The sequence below is a fragment of the Gossypium hirsutum genome, chromosome A07 (genome assembly GCF_007990345.1).
Source record: "Gossypium hirsutum isolate 1008001.06 chromosome A07, Gossypium_hirsutum_v2.1, whole genome shotgun sequence".
NCBI classification, from domain to species: domain Eukaryota; kingdom Viridiplantae; phylum Streptophyta; class Magnoliopsida; order Malvales; family Malvaceae; genus Gossypium; species Gossypium hirsutum.
In genome coordinates this window covers 91,930,128-91,950,631 of record NC_053430.1, presented here as the reverse complement: position 1 = coordinate 91,950,631, position 20,504 = coordinate 91,930,128, and the positions used below count along the sequence as shown (strand labels likewise).

Genomic DNA, 20,504 nt, shown 5'->3' with positions numbered 1-20,504 from the left:
ATCCAAGCGAAAGACAAACTATTAATTTAATTAATTATAAATATTTTTTTATTTTACTTTTAACTTAACATGGAATATTTAGGATTATGTAATAAAAAAATTAAGTTTTATAAACAATTATTAAATATAAGGTACTTTAATTGATTTTATTAAGAATAATATAGAAATATAAAAAACAATTAAAATTAAAAATATTAATATAATGTAGTATGCATAATTAACTGTTGTTAAAATTTTAACACTGAATAATTAAAATAAAAATACTCTAAAAATTAAATAACAAAATTATAAGAATTTTATTTAGAAAATAAATGGAATGCGAAAGAAATAGAAAATATTTGGACACGCAGGCTCAAGGGACATATAGTAACCTCAGCCAGTGACGGAAGAGACGCAAATTTGCGGTCAAACTAAAAGTTACGTGTTTCCTCCAAAATATCTATTTAAGAAATTAACAAAGGTAAATTATACCATTAGTCGTTACATTATAAGTGAATTTTTATTTTAGTTAATTAATTAAAAAATGTTATAATTTGGTCATTGAACTATTTAAAAATTTTCATTTAAGTTACTATATTGTTAAAATTGATGTTATATAACTTTCTTTGTTTTCACTACATGCACCAATTAAAAACTCTTTTCCCCTCTTCTCTTTTACAATTCGATTTTTCTTCATAAAATAATTTTAAACGTCACGAATCTACGAACTAAAAATAAAATAATTTTTTTCTTTGATCTCCAGTAGTAACCGTTAGATTGACTAGAATCTAAGATATATTCTTCTACTCGTCGATGGGTACTAATCCACTATATCGATCATCGAACTGACGTTTATAGCTCGTTAGTGGAACTTTAAATAAATAAATAAATTTAACAACCTAGTGACTTAAATAAAATTTTTTGAATAATTTAATTACTTAAATTGTTAAGAATTATGTGACAGTCCTAAATTGACCCTAGTCGGGAAGTGGTTTCGGGACCACAAAACCTAGTCAAAAATTTTGTAAAATATTAATTTAAGTGTTTTTGTTATGTGAATTACCTATTGTGAAAGTTGGGTGGTCTAATTTAGTTAATTGGATGCTAAATTATTTAGTTGGGATTTGATTGTATAAAGGAAAATTTTAGAAGTCTTTTTCTTAAAGTGGCCAATTGTTAACATGGCTAAAATGTGGGGCTTGCATGTCAATTAGACCCCTTTTATTTTAGTGGACGGCAATGATGAAGGGAAATTTGTATCTTTGTGCTTTTTATATTAGTAAAATAATGATAATTAGTTTTATAATATGAAATGAATAAAACATAAAAACTGGTCTCATCTTCCACTTTCTTTATTTTTCTTCACCGTTTGGAAAGAAAGGGGGAATGGAGTTTTAGTTTTCTTCCATATTTGTTCTGCTGGAAAACCGATTGGAAGAAGGCTTGGTGTCGCATGCATGCAGGAAAAACTATGATTTTAGCTAGTTAGGTAGCTGAAATTTCAAGTAACTCGGTAATCCATCGAAGAAGAAGAAGAGGACTGCAACAAAAAGAAAATGGAGACGGTAGAAGGTAGGAGAAGCGGGAAAATCTTGGTAAGCTTGTTGGTTCTTTAAATTTTTCTTTACGACTGTGAAAATTTTCAAGTTTGATTTGTTGTGGTTTTATTTAAGACTACTAATGTCCAAATTAGGACACTTGATATTGATTGGATTGATGATGATTAAATTCGTTCTTTGATGTCTGAATGTTAAATAATGCTTGCTGTCCAGATTGAAATTATGCTAGAAGGTTGAACAATTGTTGTTCAAATGGAATTTTGGAGTGTTTAATGGACTCTAGGTTGCTGAAATTTACATGAATAGAAATTTCTAAGCTTAAATTGTAAGGATTTGAGTTGTGTGGTTTAAATTGTCAAAGATGCACTTGGCAATTGATTATAATTTGTTAAAGGGTGTAAAGTATTGATAGTTCTAAATGGTACATAGTTAAATGAAGATGGAAGCTTGATAAGATTTTATTTAGAATAGAAGTAGGAGAAATGTGTATTCGGCCATGTTGTGATGAGTTGAATTTGAATGATTGATGCTTTAGTTTATAAATGGTCATTAGATGAGTTTTAAACTTGTTAAAGTTTGATAATTTGGGGGTGTTAAATTGGGGAAAACGTGTAATAAAAAAAATGGGTTGATAATGTTTGTTTGTTAATTGATGTTTGCACCATTGTCGAATGTGCTTAACATTAAGGCATGATTTAGTTAAATGCAAACTAATGGAAGAATGGAATTTAGCTTTGCCGTACCTGTGTTAAAATGATGGAATTAGTAGGAAATGGGTATGAGCTTGTCAAATTTTTGAAATTAGGACCTTGTGAACTAAATGATATTCGGCAATGGTACTTTTTACATGAGGAATTCGGTGTTAATTGTATTAAATAAGGTTGAGGTAGTTGCCGAATGTGTTTATAATTAAGTAAGGTTAATAATAGAGCAATGAGTGGCTAGTAGAATCTAGTTAGTCTTCTTGTTGTATTCGGCCATGAGTTTGTATAATTGGTTTGTAATAGATTAAATTTGTTTATTCAAGCTCAAGAGCTTAGGGAGTCTAATTCGGATAAGAGAAAAAGCTACCTAACCGAATAGTTGATCTGTAATCGTTCGACAACTTCCGAGGTAAGTTCTTAAGTATTTGAGTTTGATTCCTTTGTAAGTTTTAAGTTTTTAAATGGGATGAATATGAATTAAGTATATACGTTAAGGTCAATAACTTTTCTAAATGATGGCATATATGATATTATGTTTTAAATATGTGAATGAGAACTTTACAGAGTAAATTTGTATAAATCTGCTCGGGACAGCAGCAGTAGCGTGTTTTGGAAAATTACCATAAATTGTGGGAATTGAGTTAAAGGCTGAATAGATTATGTAATTAAAGCTTGATGCGTCTAGTTTCGTATAACAGAAATCGTGTAAGTAAAGGGGTTGCCGATAATGAGATTTCTTTTAAAGTTGTGTGAGACAGAGTCAGAATGACTCCGAAATCCCCTGTTCAGTATTTGGAAAATCATTATAAATCGTACAAAATGATTATAAGATAAGATTTATATGCTTAGACTCCTTAATGAGTCTAGTTTCAAACAAAATAAACGAAAACATATTTTGAATTCTGTACAATGAGAAATTCAGTTCTTAGTGAAGAGTAGTTAGAATAGTCAAGCAGTAAAATAGGGGAAACTTTAAGAAAAATCTGGTATTGATTAGCCAAACCAAAAATTCTGAAAATTTTGTGGATAGAAGATATACGAGTCTATTTTCATGGAAAATTAACGGCACATCATTTGGAGTTTCCTAGCTCCAGTTACAAATAATTTAACGACTGTTGCTCAGGAAAACAGCTTGTAGAGAATTTGTGATTATGTTGTAAACATTGATAAAACTTGTTTTAGTTGCTCATAAGCTATTGATTAAACCCATACGTGAATTCTAATTTGTGACATTATAAAATGATATATGAGTGTTAGATGGATCTTTGATATTAAAAATTGTGAAATTGTAAGTTTATAAGTATTCGAATATGAAATGATAGTATGGCTTGAAATTGAATTATTCATTGGAAAATGATAGATGTAGATTCAGCCAAGACAAAGTGTATACATGAAAGTATATGTGGGATATGAAGTATATTTGGATAATTGTGATGTGAATATATGAAAATTTATATTTTGATTCAGGATTTTATGTGATGAATGTGAATGTGTATATATGAGATAAGGCCGAATGGCCAATGTGATGAACGTGAAAGTGTATATATATATTGTGGCCAAATGAAAAACTATGGAAGGTGTGTTTTATTAGATATTTGATGAGGCAAATGAATTACAAATATGATAGTCGATGTGAATGCTGTAACATGTGAATAAATATGCATGAAACTCTGTGATGTAAATCCGGGATTTAAGACCCGATGACTATATGTGGTGACTATGTCCGGGTTAAGACCCGCTGACTTCGTGTGGAGATTTCATCTGAGCTAAAGGTCTCGCCGACAATCCGAGTAGAGTTTAAAGCTATAAGACTTCGCAATAAAAATTGCTTATAAATATATTCAATGCGAAAGGTTAAACAGGTATGTACTCCGAGTCTATATGTGAGCTTGATTTGATCTAAATCATAAGGTAGTTATGTGACGCATACGTGAGCAATCTATGAGACTATTCCTATGATTATGTGGCATCGGATCAGTGTGAAAGGTTATGTGAAATTTTACAATATATCTATGTTACATGAGCTCACTTTTAGGTGAAAGTTTATCTGCCTATTGTATATGATGAGATGTGCATATTCGGTAAAGGGATGATATACCCAAAGGAAGAGTGAAATAAAAAATATGAACAACCATATTATAATTTGATTGTTATCTGTTGACACTGCTTAAAACTTACTAAGCATTGTAATGCTTACTCCGTTTACTTTGTTTCCTCTGTTTTATAGATCTCATTTGGAAGCTACAGACTCGGGAATCGTCAGCAACTTGTTACACTATCACTATCCACTGCTTGGTACTGTTATGTTTTGGGTTATTTTATGGCATGTGTAGAATAGACTAGTGGCAGAAGAATATTTTGGTTAATGTATATAAGCCATGCGAAAATGGCATCTTTTGAATGTGTACTTATAGAAGTTTAAATTGTATCCCTGGCTGTCTTTAGTATTTATCTAAAGGAATGTTCTTTATTTCTTAAAAAAAAAATTCAAAATTTTTACTGTTCTGATATGAGTTTCAAGCCCGGTAATGCCCCTTTACCTATTCCGGCGACGGATACGGGATAGGGGTGTTACAAATTATATAAGATGAATTACAAAATGAAAATAGTTTAATAACCTAAAGTCGAAAATGTTTGCAGCATCCCCTGTTTTAACTTTGAAAATTTGTTAAGAATTGTATAAAATGAATTACAATACAAGCATTATATTTATAAAAGTCTTATTAAGTCTATTTTTTAATAAAATAAACAGTGAATTCATTCAAATTGTATATTTGGATTAATATATTTTTTAATAAAGAGAAGTCAAGAGTTGTTTGGCAACAGCTCTATATCCTAACTTTAAAATTTGTTGGCAATTGTGCACAAGAGAATAAATGTTGGAAAATTTGTATGGTTAAAAGTTTCAAGAATCTAGTTTTTAAAAAATTAAATGGATCTTGATTTCAAAATTTTTGGATTGAGAAATAAATAATTTAGTGATTGCTACTCAAGTAAATAATTTTATTTTGAAAGATAAAGAATAATAAAAATATGACTATATACAAATTGGAATTATTAAATGGAACGAACATGTGTATAAGGCCTAAAGAAATGTGGAAATGTGTTTGTAAATGCAAAGCACCTATGGTGTCTACATGTGAAAAATGATCATACTCGTAAAGCTTTTATTAATATGGATTTGATCATAACTATGTGAAAGCATTTAAAGTGTCCTTATATGATATGTGCATGCGTATGTGTAAATGGCCTAGATGGATACATGTTAATTATAATTGTAATGTGCCCTATTAGACTTAGTGAAATGTTAGGATACAATTGGAATGTCGATTAGGGGCTATAGCATGATGGAGTATTGTTGGAGGTTTTTCATTTATGTGTGTTTTATATTGCCTTTGAGCCTTGCAATTATGGGCATCTTGGTATGGTGTAGTTTATGCTCTTATGAGATCTTTTGGTGTGGTAGAGGGATATTTTATGCTATTTTACAATTTACAGTTCGGTGCTCATTAGTGTGGTGGAGATGTCTCGTGTATCTGAGTCAATTTTACTAGAGTTTACTATGGGCAAAGATGTATTAAATGTGAATAATCAACTTTAAATGTGACTAGAGGTGGTTAAAAGCAAGATTAAGGTCATGAACTAAATGTTCTATAATTAAAATGGATGAAAATAAGGTAAATGAACATATAAGCAATGATAATTTAAATTGATAAGGTACTCTAAAGTATTTGTCCTAATTAAGGAAATGAAAACAAAACGGATGACTCCAATAGAAAATAACCGTCATAAATGAAAATAAATGTATATGCATGTTTTGAAAAGCTATGAAACAAATGTTTAATGAATTACGAGGGAGAGTAATCCTTATATGAACTTTTTATAAGTTATTGCCTAATGAATCATTAAAATGTAAGTTGAGTCTCATAATTCAATTAATTTAAATGAATTGATTAGTGATACTAAAATGCGGCTTAAGTGAATCTTACATGACATGTTTATAAGGGATTCAACATTAATAAGGAATAGGATAAGTAGGTTTATCCTTGGCTACTTACTAAGTTTTTAAATGTCACACGTTAGCTGTTTTAAACCCATAGGTAAATGACCTTGTTCGAGAAGCTTGAAGCTTTGTTTGAGAGCATCGCATCATCCATCAAGTTTATAAAGTTGTCCTTTAATTATTAAATGTTATTTGTATAAGCTATTGGCATGTAAATAGAGACTTAGACTATTATAAGTGTTTATAAGTATTTGGATTTGTAAAAGCAAGTGTTGTTTGTAACCTCCTTGAAAGGTTAAGACAAGTTTTTGAATTCTAAATTGGTTTGAAATTAAGTTTAAATACGATTTAGAAATGCTTTTAATGCTTTGGTACCATGAGATATGATTTTGTGGTATTAATGTACCAAAAATCACATTCTATTTGAATCTTATCATGAAAATGTACCAAATACCGTCTAAATTTTAAACCTTAAATCTTAATCTTAAATACTGAATTAAATTTTAAGCCTAACATTTCTGACATTAATAGTTAATTTCATTTAATTAACTAACACGAAAATTAACATAATTAACATAAAATATTTTTATAAAGAAAAATGATCTAGTATTCGAATGTAGATGACATTAAGTTACTAATTTTTTTTAAATATGACTTTAGATGCCTAAAAATAAAATTTTAAGATATTTTAATGTAATTTAAACTACCAGACAAAATAAATACACATTACTTTCTTTTTCTTAACTTTTTTTTCTATTAATCTAAACTTATGTATTATTATTATAAGGTGTTTAATTAAATTAGTGTAATTCATTAATCGAATTTTAATTTAGTTGTAAATTTAATAAAAATTTATTTATTTTACAAAACAACAAATAATATTATTATAAAAATTTTATATATTTTAATAAATCTAAAAAAAATACATACAGTCATAAATTTGAACCTAAAAAATAATAATTGTTACTATCATTTCAACTAATGTAATTTTATAAATTTATTACATAAAACCCTTTTGACCTACTTGTGTGTTACATAATTTACTTTATTTTTCTTTATAATTGTCATAGCGTAACAATGGTTATGAGTTTCTGGTCTCCCCCTTCCTGAAACAGGGAATTCTTCAATTTAATCAATTTTCCTTTTTGGTTGAGAATAGTAAAAAAGTAAATCACATTTTTTATCGAAAACGAATCTCTTAGGTAACATTGAAGTATTATTAAAATTTTCTTTAACACATTATCCCTTGATCTGATATTGTTAAAGAACAACCAACGATCTAAACTATAGGATTCTGTTTTTTTTTTTTTTTTTGGGTTTCGTAGAGATGCCGGGAAGAAAATGGAAGAGAAGCGAAATAGCATGGGCAGCAATGGGTTTGTTTCTATGGAGCTTAAAAGTAGCAGAAGGGGTTAGATTCGTGATAGACAAAGAAGAATGTTTATCCCATGATGTCAAGTACGAAGGAGACACTGTTTATGTCTCTTTCGTTGTAATTAAGGCCGAGGCACCTTGGCATTTTAGCGACGAAGGCGTCGATCTTGTGGTAACCCCCTCCCCCTTTCTTTTATTGATTGAATTGTTGGTTTTGATTTTATTGAAAATATCCAATTAAAATGGAGATCTAAATATGATGTATAAGATTTGTGTGAATCCCATCATAATGATTGTTGTTAAGCTTGTTTAGTCCAAAATATTAACTTTCGTGTGAATTTTATGGTGAGATGATCAGATAAAGGGACCATCAGGGGACCAGATTCATGATTTTCGTAACAAAATAAGTGAAAAATTCGATTTTGTTGTCCACAAGAAAGGGGTATACCGCTTCTGCTTTGTTAACCGATCTCCATATCATGAAACCATTGATTTTGATTTACAAGTTGGGCATTTTACGTACAGACATCAGCATGCAAAAGAAGGTGAGTTTAAATGTTGCTTCTTTTATTTGTTTGCCTTTAAAAAGGGAGAAAAATGATGATTATTTCTCAATGATGTGTGCAGAGCATTTTAGTCCTTTGATGGAGCAGATAACAAAGTTGGAGGAAGCCCTTTACAACATCCAATTCGAACAGCATTGGATTGAGGCTCAGACTGATCGACAGGCAATAGGTAGTAGCTTTCATCACCTCATATTTCTTGCACTGCTACGTTTTCTTTACATGTTTTTTCAAAATATATTTAAAATGAAATACGATATTCCAAATACATGAAAAAGATTGAGTATACATTAAAAAAATTGACGCCCCTTTGCTTCTTTTTTTGTTTTTCCTTTTCATTTGCATGACAAAGCAAAAAGTACATAACATGTGGTGTAATTTGTGGACAGTGAATGATAGCTTGGGGCGACGAGCACTTCACAAGGCAATGTTCGAATCAGTTGCACTTATAGCGGCAAGCATCCTTCAAGTTTTCCTTCTGAAACGCATGTTTGAACGAAAACTTGGAACATCCAGAGTCTAATTAGACCCTCTATTACCCCAACTCTTTGCTTTCCGATGGTACTTTGTTCATTCTTTTGCACTGCAAGCACCAGTTGTATCGTATCTGTCCTTTAACCACCACTTGTTTTGTACTTAAATTTAATTACGACAGGCTTTAGACTCAAATTTCCCTTTTTTTTTTCTTTCTTTTTCCCTTTTTGGGGTGCTAAATGATTGTATTCATTCTTAGTGCAAACGTTAGGGATTATAACAAAATGATATTAAAAGTTCTAAAATAAAGATAAATAAGAATTTAATTTTTTTATAATAAATATTTTTGACATAATGATAAATTTAGCCCTCAATGTTCAAATTGCTTTTCTTTAATGAAAAGGTTAGCTAAAATATTTTTTCTTTTTTAAGATGTTGGCATGACAACTCACGTAGTAGTCCACGTGTATTTCATGTTGACATGGCACTATTTACCTTATATATGTCAATAAATAATTTTAAAAATATAAAAATTTTCAAGAAATAAAAAAATTCAAAATTATAAAAAGTTTATAAAATATATATATCATAAAGTTCACATGTACTGTCATGCAAACTACCATATTTTAATTAGTATTTCCATTAAAAAACATTAATTCGACTCTTTTTGAAAGTTGACAATCACATTCAACTCTTTTAAAAAAGTCAAGAATCAAATTTAGCTTAAAAAAAGAATAAGGTCAAAATTGATAAAAAATTAAAAATGTTAAGAGCTAAATATACCATTGTGCCAATATTTTTTTTCAATATTTTCTAAATAAGTTTAAGACAAAAAAATATTTTATATCTTAAAATTTGTTTTGCTTGCTTTCCTTAGCTTTTCCCTTAAATTGAAGTAAATAAAAAAATTTAACTTTCAGAAAAAAAAAGTAAGGGATACTCAACATCCCTTACTATCCTTAGCTTTTCCCTTGGTACCTTCAATCCCAACATAAGCTAAGGCTCTCTTCTTACACTCAAAATTTTTGATATAATAATTGGCACTACTTTTTAGAATAAATGCAGCGAAATTCTAACAAAAGTGAAAATGTGTTCATTAAGTAGATCTTCTCATGGAGTTAATCAGATATTTAGAAGAAATTAGTGAGAACGAGCGTGAATTTGAAAAATTGGCCAATGGACTAAATTGAAAATTCAAAAAAAAAAAACGTCTGAGAACTAAAGTGTAAATTGACCAAATAGAGATTAAGGTGAGTTAAGATTAATGATTGTTTGGTATGAAGATGACATGAATAATGTAGTAGGAGGAAAGCCACATTCGAATTAAATTGAATAAAAGTGAATTATATAGAGATTAAATCGTTTTTTTTTTTGCATAAAAGCCATAAATACAGTTTTACCATGAGTGAATAATATTATAGAGTATAATTATAATTGATGGAACTTAGGCATGCTAAGTGTTATGTGTGATGATAAGAAGCAAAATGAGTAAAGTGCAATTTTCCGTAAATGGATATTTGAGACATTTCACATGAGATTACATTTTGAATTTTTTAGAAGATATGTTGAATGTTGGGAATTGTTATGGGACACTAGTTGCATTAAAACATGGAGTTAATGTGCACCACATAATTTAAGGGTAAATTATTAAAATAGTTACTTTTATTTGTCTCATGTTATATTTTAATTATTTATATTTGAAATGTTATGTTTTAGTCACTTACGTTATTATGTTGTAACATTTACGTAAAGGTAAGCTGACGTAGTATGTTAAATCATCATTTCAAACAAAAATTTTCTGTTAAATTATACAATTACAAAAATTTTCTGTTAAATTATACAATTAGTCCTTATATTTTTTCCATTTTGAAAAAATTAATTTTTTCTTTTATGTTCTTTGAACTTTTTTTTTATTTTCCATTCTTTTATCTTTCTTCCGCTGTTTTGCTTCCTTCTCCATTTCTTTTAATGTGGTTTTATTTTTTTTTCATTTGTTAAAATTGGGCCCTATACTTTTTTTGAACAATTTAATTTTTTCTTTTTATTTCTTTATTTTCATTTTCTTCTTCACCTTTATTTTTCTCTTTTCTCATATTCTTCACTACAGAAACATAATCTTTGCCCACAAAAAAAAAACTAAGTCCTTGTTTCTTTCACATGATTCCTAAATCGAATTTCACTCAAAACTGAATGTCAATAATTCTTAATCAGATATCGATTTGAATATAACCTAATTTTGAAACTAAAATTGGATCTAACGAATCAATATAAAAAATCATATCCTTAATTAAATCTAAACATAAATTGAATTCTTTATATTCAAAACAATTTTTTTCCTTTTCCAAACTTTTACAAAATTGTGTAGATTATTACTTTCCTTTTATTTTATTTTCTGACGAATAAAATTAAGCAAATAATAAAATTGATCTAAACCTTCTTGGATATTCCCAAGCAAGCTTGATTGGAAGCTGAGCATGGATGAACCGAAGAGAGAAAGGGAGTATGGAACCAAATTGGTTTGGGCAAAGTTGAGGGTAAGTTTCGTATGGTGGTCGTTTTAGTCATTAAGAGTATAGAGCTCATTTGAAGAAGCCGTGAAACAACGTAATTTTGAAAAGGCAAGAATGTTTTAGGTAAGATAGATAAGGTGGCCGTTAAGAGATCCTAATTGGTTCGTTAAAGTGATGATGGATGAGGAGGGTTTGTAATTGTGGTGAGAATATGCAAAACAAGTTTTATTTTGGTTTCAGCTTTTACCTGTTCTTTTTTGATAAACATAAAAAAGTTTTAACAAATGAAAAATATAGAAAAATTGCTTTAAAAGAGATGGATAATGGAGAAAAATAGAGGGAGAAGTAGAAGAGAATGAAAAATAAAGAAAAAAAAGAACAATAAAAGAACATAAAAGAAAAAATATTAAATTGCTCAAAACGAAAAAAATGGGGACCAAATGTATAATTTAACTTAAAATTTTTGTTTGAAGTGATTATTTAACCTGCCACGTCAGCTTACTGTTACATTGTTAAAGATAATTAATGGCTCAGTGACTAAAATGTTACAACACGTTAACATAAGTGACTGAAACATAACATTTCGAACATAAGTGACTAAAATATAACCTGAGGTAAACAAAAGTGACTATTTTGGTAGTTTACCCCACAATTTAAATTTGACTTTGACTTTTGACTGATTTCTTTATAAATGAAATAAAAAAAAGAAAATAGGATTTTTTTTGTCATCTTCTTCTCCTTTCTCCTTAGTGTGCTGCCTGCTCTAATGGAAGAAGAGAAAATTTATCTTCTTGTTTTTTCATCTCTCTCTCAATCCAAGCTAAAGTTCACCGCCTTACTTTTCTCACTAAAATAAAGTAGAAAACCCATTTCTAAGTTTATTTTTGCCATCAATTTCACCTTTCAACTTAGGATTTCAAATAAGTAAAATGAAAAGTTGGAGCTAGAAAGAAAAAAATGAAGAATTAAGGTAAGAGACTTGAATCTCATCACCTTCAAGATATTTATTTGTGATTTTAGTCATGAGCACTTTGTAATAATGTTTTATTTATATTTTAGCAATTAGTAAGATAAAATGGTAGAGAAAAAGTCTCTAAGTGATAAAGCAAAAGTAGAAAATTATGGGTTAGAGGAGTGAAGAAAACTTTGGTCATTTTGTCCATCTAAATGACGTAAAAGTACTTAAAGATCTCCTACTTTCTTAACAACAAGTAAACATTAGAAATTGTTAATAAATATTTGAACTTGAATATGAGTATAAAGTAGAGAAGTTCATGTATTAAAGTGATGAGGAAAAAGGTAATGTGGAACAATAATTATAATGTGGAAGTGTGACTTTAAAGGAATGAGTCAATTCTAATGAGAATATTAATGGGTGAAAGAATAAGCATTATGTGAGATAATGGAAATTAAAAGGTAAGTTAGCTTGAATTGGATGCTCTACCTATGAGAAAAGGTTAATGAGTTTTACTTATAAGTGAAGTGAGATGGAACAAATGAATGATTGTAATAAATTAAGTTCATAAGTCATGATTCTTCTAAGGTATTTAATAAGTGGAAAGAAGTTAAATCCTTATTTGTATGTTGATCTTGTGATTTCGTGATAGGTTTTAAATATTTATAATTAATCGTTCTTGAAACTAACTATTATCGCGATGTAGGCAAGTGTATCTATCGAACAGTAGTATAGTTTTAGCAAGACCGGATTGTCGAACCTAAAGGAACTAAAAGTACTAGTAATGATTGTCTTTTTATTATCTAGCCTAAGAATAATGACGTTTTGTTTTAATTAACTAATTATCTAAACTAAGAATGCACAGAGAAAAGAATTGGGGAATTGCTTTTAGGGAAAATCGATTGACTTAAGATAATACCTAAAGAAAAATTAAGGAAAAATCCACCTAGACTTTACTTGTTATTCTGGCTCTGAACCGGACGATTTATTCATTCAACTTGTTTCATAGAGATCCCTAAGTTATGTTATTATCCCTATTCAAGACTAATAACATCTAATCCCTAGATTGAATAACCGAGACTTTTCTCTAATTAACACTCTAGGGTTGCATTAACTCGATCTATGGATCCCCTTATTAGGTTTCACCCTAATCTGGCAAAATGTTGTCACCCTATTTCTAGGCGCGCAATCAACTCCGCTTAATTATGACAAAAGTACTCTTAGACAGTGTCTATTCCTCCTCTGAATAAGAGCATGTCTTGAATCAGTATCCTGGGATATCAAAACAAGAATTAAGAACACATAATTAAGAACAAGTTAAATATTTATCATACGATTCAGAAAATAATAACAACATTTATCTTAGATTTCATTCCCCTTAGGTATTTAGGGGTTTTAGTTCATAACTAAATAAGAAAACATTTCAGAAGAATAAAGAATACAAAACATAAAGAAAACCCAAAACTCCTGAAGGGAAATTGATTAGAAATTTTCAGTCTTGATGATGAATCCGGCTTCTGAGATGGATCAATCGGCTTCCTTGGAGTAAGTCCTTACTCCCCCTTCTCCTTCTCCCTCTCCCTTTTCTTCCTCTTCTAGGGTTTATTTATAGGCTTTGGAATGCCTATGAGCCCTCAAAAGTGGCCTTTTTCGAATTGGACTCAACTTGGGCTCGACAGGGACACGTCCGTGTGACACGCTCGTGTGCGATTACTTCAGGCCGTGTTCAAGCCTGTTAGAATGGAATGGCCGTGTGGTCTGCGCGTGTGAATCGTGCTTCGATTCTTCCAGATTGACATGGCCGTGTGGTCTGCCCGTGTGAGGAGGTCCAGACCGTGTTGATTTCATACTTCGGCCCATTTTCTCCGTTTTTGGCCCGTTTCTCGTTCCTTTCGCTCTCCTATGCTCTCCTAAGTATAAAACATGAAATTAAAGCATTAGGAGCATCGAATTCACCAATTCTAATGAGAAATCATCCATAAAATGCATTTAAACATGGGGTAAAAATATGTATAATTTACGGTTTATCATATGTACATGGCATAAATAAGAATTATATCCCTTAATTCATAAATGGTATACCTCTCAATTAATATATTTGTAAGGTAGTGATTTCCTTGTGTTATACTTAACGTCGATAATAGTAATAAAAACGATTGCAAAGCAATAAGAAAGAAAAATAAGAACACACATATTTTATGTAGAAAACCCTTATCAGGAAAAACCACGGGTAGAGGAGGAGAAATTCACAAATGTTGAAAGGGATCAACTCGATTAAGCAAATAATAAGTAAAAATAGCGAATGAAATTGAGAAATTGAAGGGATCAACTCGATTAAGCAACTAATAAGTAAAAATAGCGAATGAAATTGAGAAATTGAACACAAAAATTTAACGAGGAAAAACCCCTCCAAAGAGGAAAAAAACTACGGGAAAAGATAATTTTACTGTAATGGCAAAAGAACGAAGAGTACAAAGATGGAGATAAAAACTAAACCCCAAAACCCTAAAAAAAGAACTCTCAAAACATAAACACAAAATTCTCCAAAAGTGTTATGAGCTCTAATCTCTAATGGGTGTGTTTCATAAGGTTGTAAAAGAGCCTATTTAGAGGCTAAATTCGTAGGTCAAATAAATTATGGTAATAAATTCTAAATATATTATACTAATAAATACTAAATCTTCTAGAAAGAAAATATATTTTGTTTAATTGACTTGCAAGCAATCTCTTAGAATTTAGGTTACATAACTCTAATAATATCCACTTTGACACGAATTCTCAAGACACCATCTTTGCCAAAGCCCGCCACGGGCCTATCTTGAACTATGTAGGGAATTAACTGAGTCGAATCTGTGCTGAGAAGCTGAAAGACTTCTAGCTTTCGACTTGTGCACTGCCAAATCAAAACTAATCTAGGTCTAATTTTCATGAACACAGTGCCGTAACTTTTCAAAACCAGTATCCAAAAGAGAACCTCTCTTAAACGAAATGGTCATACTTTTTCCCTTCTATGACCGAGTTACCTTTGCTCCAAATGAGTTGACTTCGAATCTGTAATGGATGAAGGACGTTTATTTCATTGGCTATTGTAGAGCCTTCTAGAATATAGACTATCGGTTTTTTTACCTTTTAACAAAATGAGATCTTTACGAGACACCTTAATACCATTCGACTTATGTTGATTCTGTAACCTTTCGAGTCTAAAATACTCAAGGAGATGAATTTCTTTCGTAAATTAGTACATACCTGATAGCTGAGAGTGTCCTAATCATCCCATCATGCATCCTAATTTTAACAGTACCAATACCGATTACCTTACTGGATGAATCGTTTCTTATGCGTATAACTCCACTTTTAACTGAACTGTAAGTGGAGAACCATTCTCTGTTGGGTCACATGTGGAAAGAACATTCTGAATCTAGGATCTACTCGAACATAAGCTCGGAGCTATCACTTATTGACGGTAAAAAGAAATCATCACTACTTTCGTCAACCAAATTAGCACAAGCTATATCTTCCTCGTTACTCTCAACAACCCTTTTATTTGACAATTTATAACAATCTACTTTGACGCGACCTAACTTCTTACAACAGCGACACCTTTTGTCTCACTTCTTTGATGGTACCAAAACGGAAGCTTGCCTATCTGCCTTGTTATCCGATCCAAATTCATTGTTGAGTTTTTCTTTACTCAACAAATGAACCTTAACACCCTCGAACGAGAGTTTGTCTCTGCCATAAATCAAGGTCTCCTCGGAAACTTGTATAAAGGGGGTAAAGAACACAATAATAGCATAGCCTGATCTTTATCGCCAATCTGAACCTCAACATTATTTAAATCATTTAAAAGGGTAATAAATTGACTGATGTGATCTCTAAGAAGCTCACCTTCATTCATGCGAAATGTAAATAGACATTGTTTCAACACTAAACGATTAGCTAGAGACTTAGTCGCATAAAGAGTTTCTAACCTTTTCCACAAGACGAATGAAGCCTTCTCCATCAATACCTTCTACAATACCCCATTAGTGAGGCACAACTGGATTGCAGATAGGGCATTTTTATCAAGCTCTTCCCATTCTGACTAATTTAGATTCTCAGGCTTTTTCCCGTAATGACCTTTTTTAGGCCGGTCTGAACTAGAATTGCCATCATCCGAACATGATACAAATTGAAATTTGTGACACCATCAAATTTCTCAATGTCAAACCTTGTTGTTGCCATCTCTAAAGGGCTAATCTACGAAAATTGAGCTAGATCTGATACCACTTGTTAGGGATCGACCCAATTAAATAACGAATAAGTAAAAATAGTTTAAAAATTTGAGAAATTGAACACACAAATTTAACGTGGAAAAGCCCCTCCAAAGAGGATAAAAAACCATAGGCAAAGATAATTTTACTATAATGACAAAGGAACGAAGAGTACAAAGATGGAGATAAAAACTAAACTCCAAAACCTACAAACCAAAGAACCCCAAAACGTAAACACAAAATTCTCCCAAAGTGTTATGAGTTCTAATCTCTAATGGGTGTTTTTTTATAAGGTTGTAAAAGAGCCTATTTATAGGCTAAATTTTGTAGGTCAAATAAATTATGCTAATAAATTCTAAATATATTATACTAATTAATACTTAATCGTTTAGAAAGAAAATATATTTTGTTTAACTTGACTTGCAAGCAATCTCTTAGAATTTGAGTCACACAACTCTAAAAAAACCAATAATACAAGAGGAGTTTGACTACTCCTATTTTAAGGGTTAAACAAACCTGTTATAATTAATGTCTAATAGAAGAAGTATAGTCCTATAAAGATTCAATTTGTACAGCCCTCGGTCCATCGCCCCTAAGATCCCCCTATTTTGCCTCTCTTTTTTATTTCGTTAAAAAGTGACGGGATTTAGGTCACACAACTCTAACGCCTTGTGTACTTACTAAGCTCATTTAGCTTAACGCGTTAGTTGCTTAAACAAATAGGTTGAGTTCCATGAAGAAGAAAGTGCTCGCTTTTGCTACATCAATGATCACATCACACCTAAAGGGAGTAACAAGTGTAATTTCATTTGTTTTATATTGGAAGGACTTAGTATGACATGTTCATAGGTTAAGTTTAGTTTGGTACTAAGCTTGTAAGCAAGGTAGTGCTTGAATGATGTTTAGTGGTTTTAATTTAAGTTTTGGTGTTGAATTGATTTGTGTAAGTTCATAAGATGAAATTGAGGTTATATAAGTCTTGTTATTGGTTTAAATGGATGGGGATTTCTTTAGTATGACATGATGATGATGATGATGATGATGATGTTTGGAGTTGATTTGAAATGTTTTTAAGCAAAATTTCAAGTCCCCTATACCTAGTTATCGATACTTGAGGGTTTGGTACCAATACTTGGCAATTCAATAGTTGAATTGCTACAATATCAATACATGGGGACCATGTACTAATATATGTTTCCATACACCATGAAATTTAGTTTTCATGCTCCGTAATGATTCTAGATGATGTCTACACATTATTATTTCGAAATGAAACTTCTAGAATGGTCTAAAATGATTTTCCAAACCTCTAAAAAGATTTTATAAGTATTAAATGTGTAAGTGACATTGATTTTAAGTAATACCTTTATTCTGCTATTCTTTTTAAAAGTGTGCAGTTAAGTCATATGGGACACCGAGAATCAATTTTATGTATTGTCTTGCCTAAACATCCAGAAAAGATTCAAATGATTTTAAAATGTGTTTAATGCTTTGAAAAGGTAGCAAACGACTTTCAAGAGATTTTATCAGGTTAGGATATGTCTTTGGTCCTTGTATTTTTCACAAATTTGGAATTTATTCTTTATACTATTTTACAAGAATTTAGTTCCTTTTACTTTAGAGATTTCAAAATTAGGTCCAATTGTTAATAATGTTAAATTTGTTGGTGCGATATTTTGAATTTTTAAAAAAATAACTTAGTAGTAATGTAACTAAATAAACGATGTTGTAATAAACTCAAATTTAACAAAATAATTTTAACAATGTGTAACAATCTGATTTTCAACAGTGTCAAAACATCGATTTTGAACCAAATTTAATTAAACGAATTATTAAATAATTTATAATAGAATAATTATATGTAAAGTAAAGAATTGAGGGGTCAAATTAGTGAGTGAGATTGAATTAAATCGATTATTTAAATAATACTGGGATTAAATTGCTAAAGTGTGAAAAATGAAAAGATTTTGATTTAAACTTTACGAATGTCCTTGCTCAATAATTAAACACACCCTTGGAATTAATTATTCCATAACAATAGTATGATAATAGGACTTAATGGTTTTCCTTCATCATTATCTATAACTATCATCAACAAAGAAATGTATACATATGAATAATGATCGATTATGGCTTAAAGAATCTAATTAAGCTACTAATGACATATATATTGCTGTGAATGGGAGAGAGAAAAAGAAAATTCTTTTTTTTTCATCTTTCTTCTTTATAACCGAAACAAAGAAAAAAGAGCAGTGTTTGGGTATCTCCTACAATCGATAATAAATTCCCAAGCCAAAGCGACGTTTGAACGTCAAAGGTGAAAGGAAAGGAAAAAACGGATGTTGTATAGCTTTTGTGGTTTGTGCTTCTATCATTCAATTTCAATAATACGTTCTGAGTTTAGTAAGTCATTATAAACGAGTACGGAATAAATGACAAGGTAACCATACCTTTCCACAAAACTTTGAGATGATGAATGCTTGAATTGTGATGTGTATATATGTGTGTGTGTGTACAAATATGTGATATATCGTAATTTGATAGGTCAAATTAGATTTCCTTGTTTCACTTAAAGAGCTTTTTTTCAGGCAAATTAGCATCTTTTCTGTATTTTAGTGTAGATTTTAGATTTCCAATTTAATAAGTGTAAATGCTTCTTTTTACTTATTTTTGAGACCCAAATTGGCTAACTGTGTCATTGGGGGCCCTAACGTTTAATTGAGTGTTGTATGTACTCGATAGTGGCATGAAATTATGCAGAAACATCGTCGAAGAAGTGGGTATCACGACAAAGAAGCATGGGAATCACAATACCTCCAATAGGACTGGGATGAAGGCCACCTACATTGGCATTGTGATATCCACTTTGGGTATCCCGATATCCACCTTCCAAGGGGCACCCTATTTGAATACTAATTATAGTATCGCAATATACTAGCCTAGATATTGCGATATGCACATCTTGAAGGGGACAAAAAATGACGCCAAAGGTAGTCTTTGTCCAACCGAAGCACCAATCAAATAAAGGTTGTTCAAGGGCATTTTGGTTACAAAATGGGGTTAGATTTTTCTGCTAAAAATAACCAATTTTGGCTGAGGAGAGAGGATACACACTTGTAAGTTTAGTTTAACTTAGTTTCTTTTTAGTTTCTCTTAGGTTTTCTTCTTTATTTCTAGGGTTTCTTATTTTTCATCTTCCTTAGCTGTAGAGTTCATTTTTCTGCAAAGTTCCTTCTTATTCTTGTTGATCTTTAAGTTAGTTAAGTTAGTTATCACTGTAGCTAGGGTTTATTTGAACTTTTAGTCCATTTCCTTTGTTTGTAATGACATTTCAACATTTAGTAAATGAATAGAGTTTTGAACTAGAATTGTGTTGAACAATATTGTATTTGTCTAGAAAAACTCTAAACTCTGACAACATGAATAAAAAAGGGTTGGAAACTTTTTGTGTACGTATCTTGAGCGTATCTACATGTATGGTTGAAGGTGTAGGAAAAATATGGTTAAAAAAACTATTTTACAATTAAAACAGAAGTTTAAAAATTTTCAAAATCGAGCCGGTTTGTGATATTTATAGTAATAAACTTTAACAGAATAGTGCTTGTGCTTTGTATGAGACGAAATCAAGTCGGTCTTGGCTTTCAATCGACTAGCCTTTTCTAATATCCTTGTTCCACGAATTGCATTAAGTGTGGGCTTGAGCAACACGAACTAAACACAGAAAAGAAATAAATTTATTTATTTTAGTAGGAAAATAATTTCTCTCAATAGAAACCAATAAAGATCATAATTCTAAGAAAATAGAATTTATTCTTAGATAATAAACTCCCCCTACTTTTTAGCAAAATAATGATAACTCAAACTTATGAATCTTGTGTATTTTAGGTCAACCAGTGTAATCTATTTATAGGGAGAAATAGAAGAATCCTGGTTGAATAAGCACTAGATAAATAATATTTATTCAATATAAAACACACTCATACTCTAACTAAGAGTAGTAGTGGGTGGCACACCCTAGTTAATAATACAAGGGTTGTCGCCTCTCTCTTGTTAATGAGGGGATTTCGGGCCTTTCATTTATTGAGTCAAATTATATATGCTTATTGAAATTTTAACCCAACACTTTATAA

The 20,504-nt window shown here is 30.5% G+C and overlaps 1 protein-coding gene across 1 annotated transcript; it reads left to right on the top strand.

The window, feature by feature from the left end:
• The first annotated feature begins 7,314 nt into the window (after window positions 1-7,314).
• Window positions 7,315-8,972, top strand: LOC107956854 (transmembrane emp24 domain-containing protein p24beta2). The gene is made up of 5 exons (XM_016892349.2): window positions 7,315-7,447; window positions 7,571-7,791; window positions 7,978-8,164; window positions 8,247-8,354; window positions 8,572-8,972. The coding sequence occupies exons 2-5, from the start codon at window positions 7,573-7,575 to the stop codon at window positions 8,703-8,705; spliced, it is 648 nt and encodes a 215-aa protein (XP_016747838.1). The 5' UTR covers window positions 7,315-7,447; window positions 7,571-7,572; the 3' UTR covers window positions 8,706-8,972.
• Window positions 8,973-20,504: the final 11,532 nt, after the last annotated feature.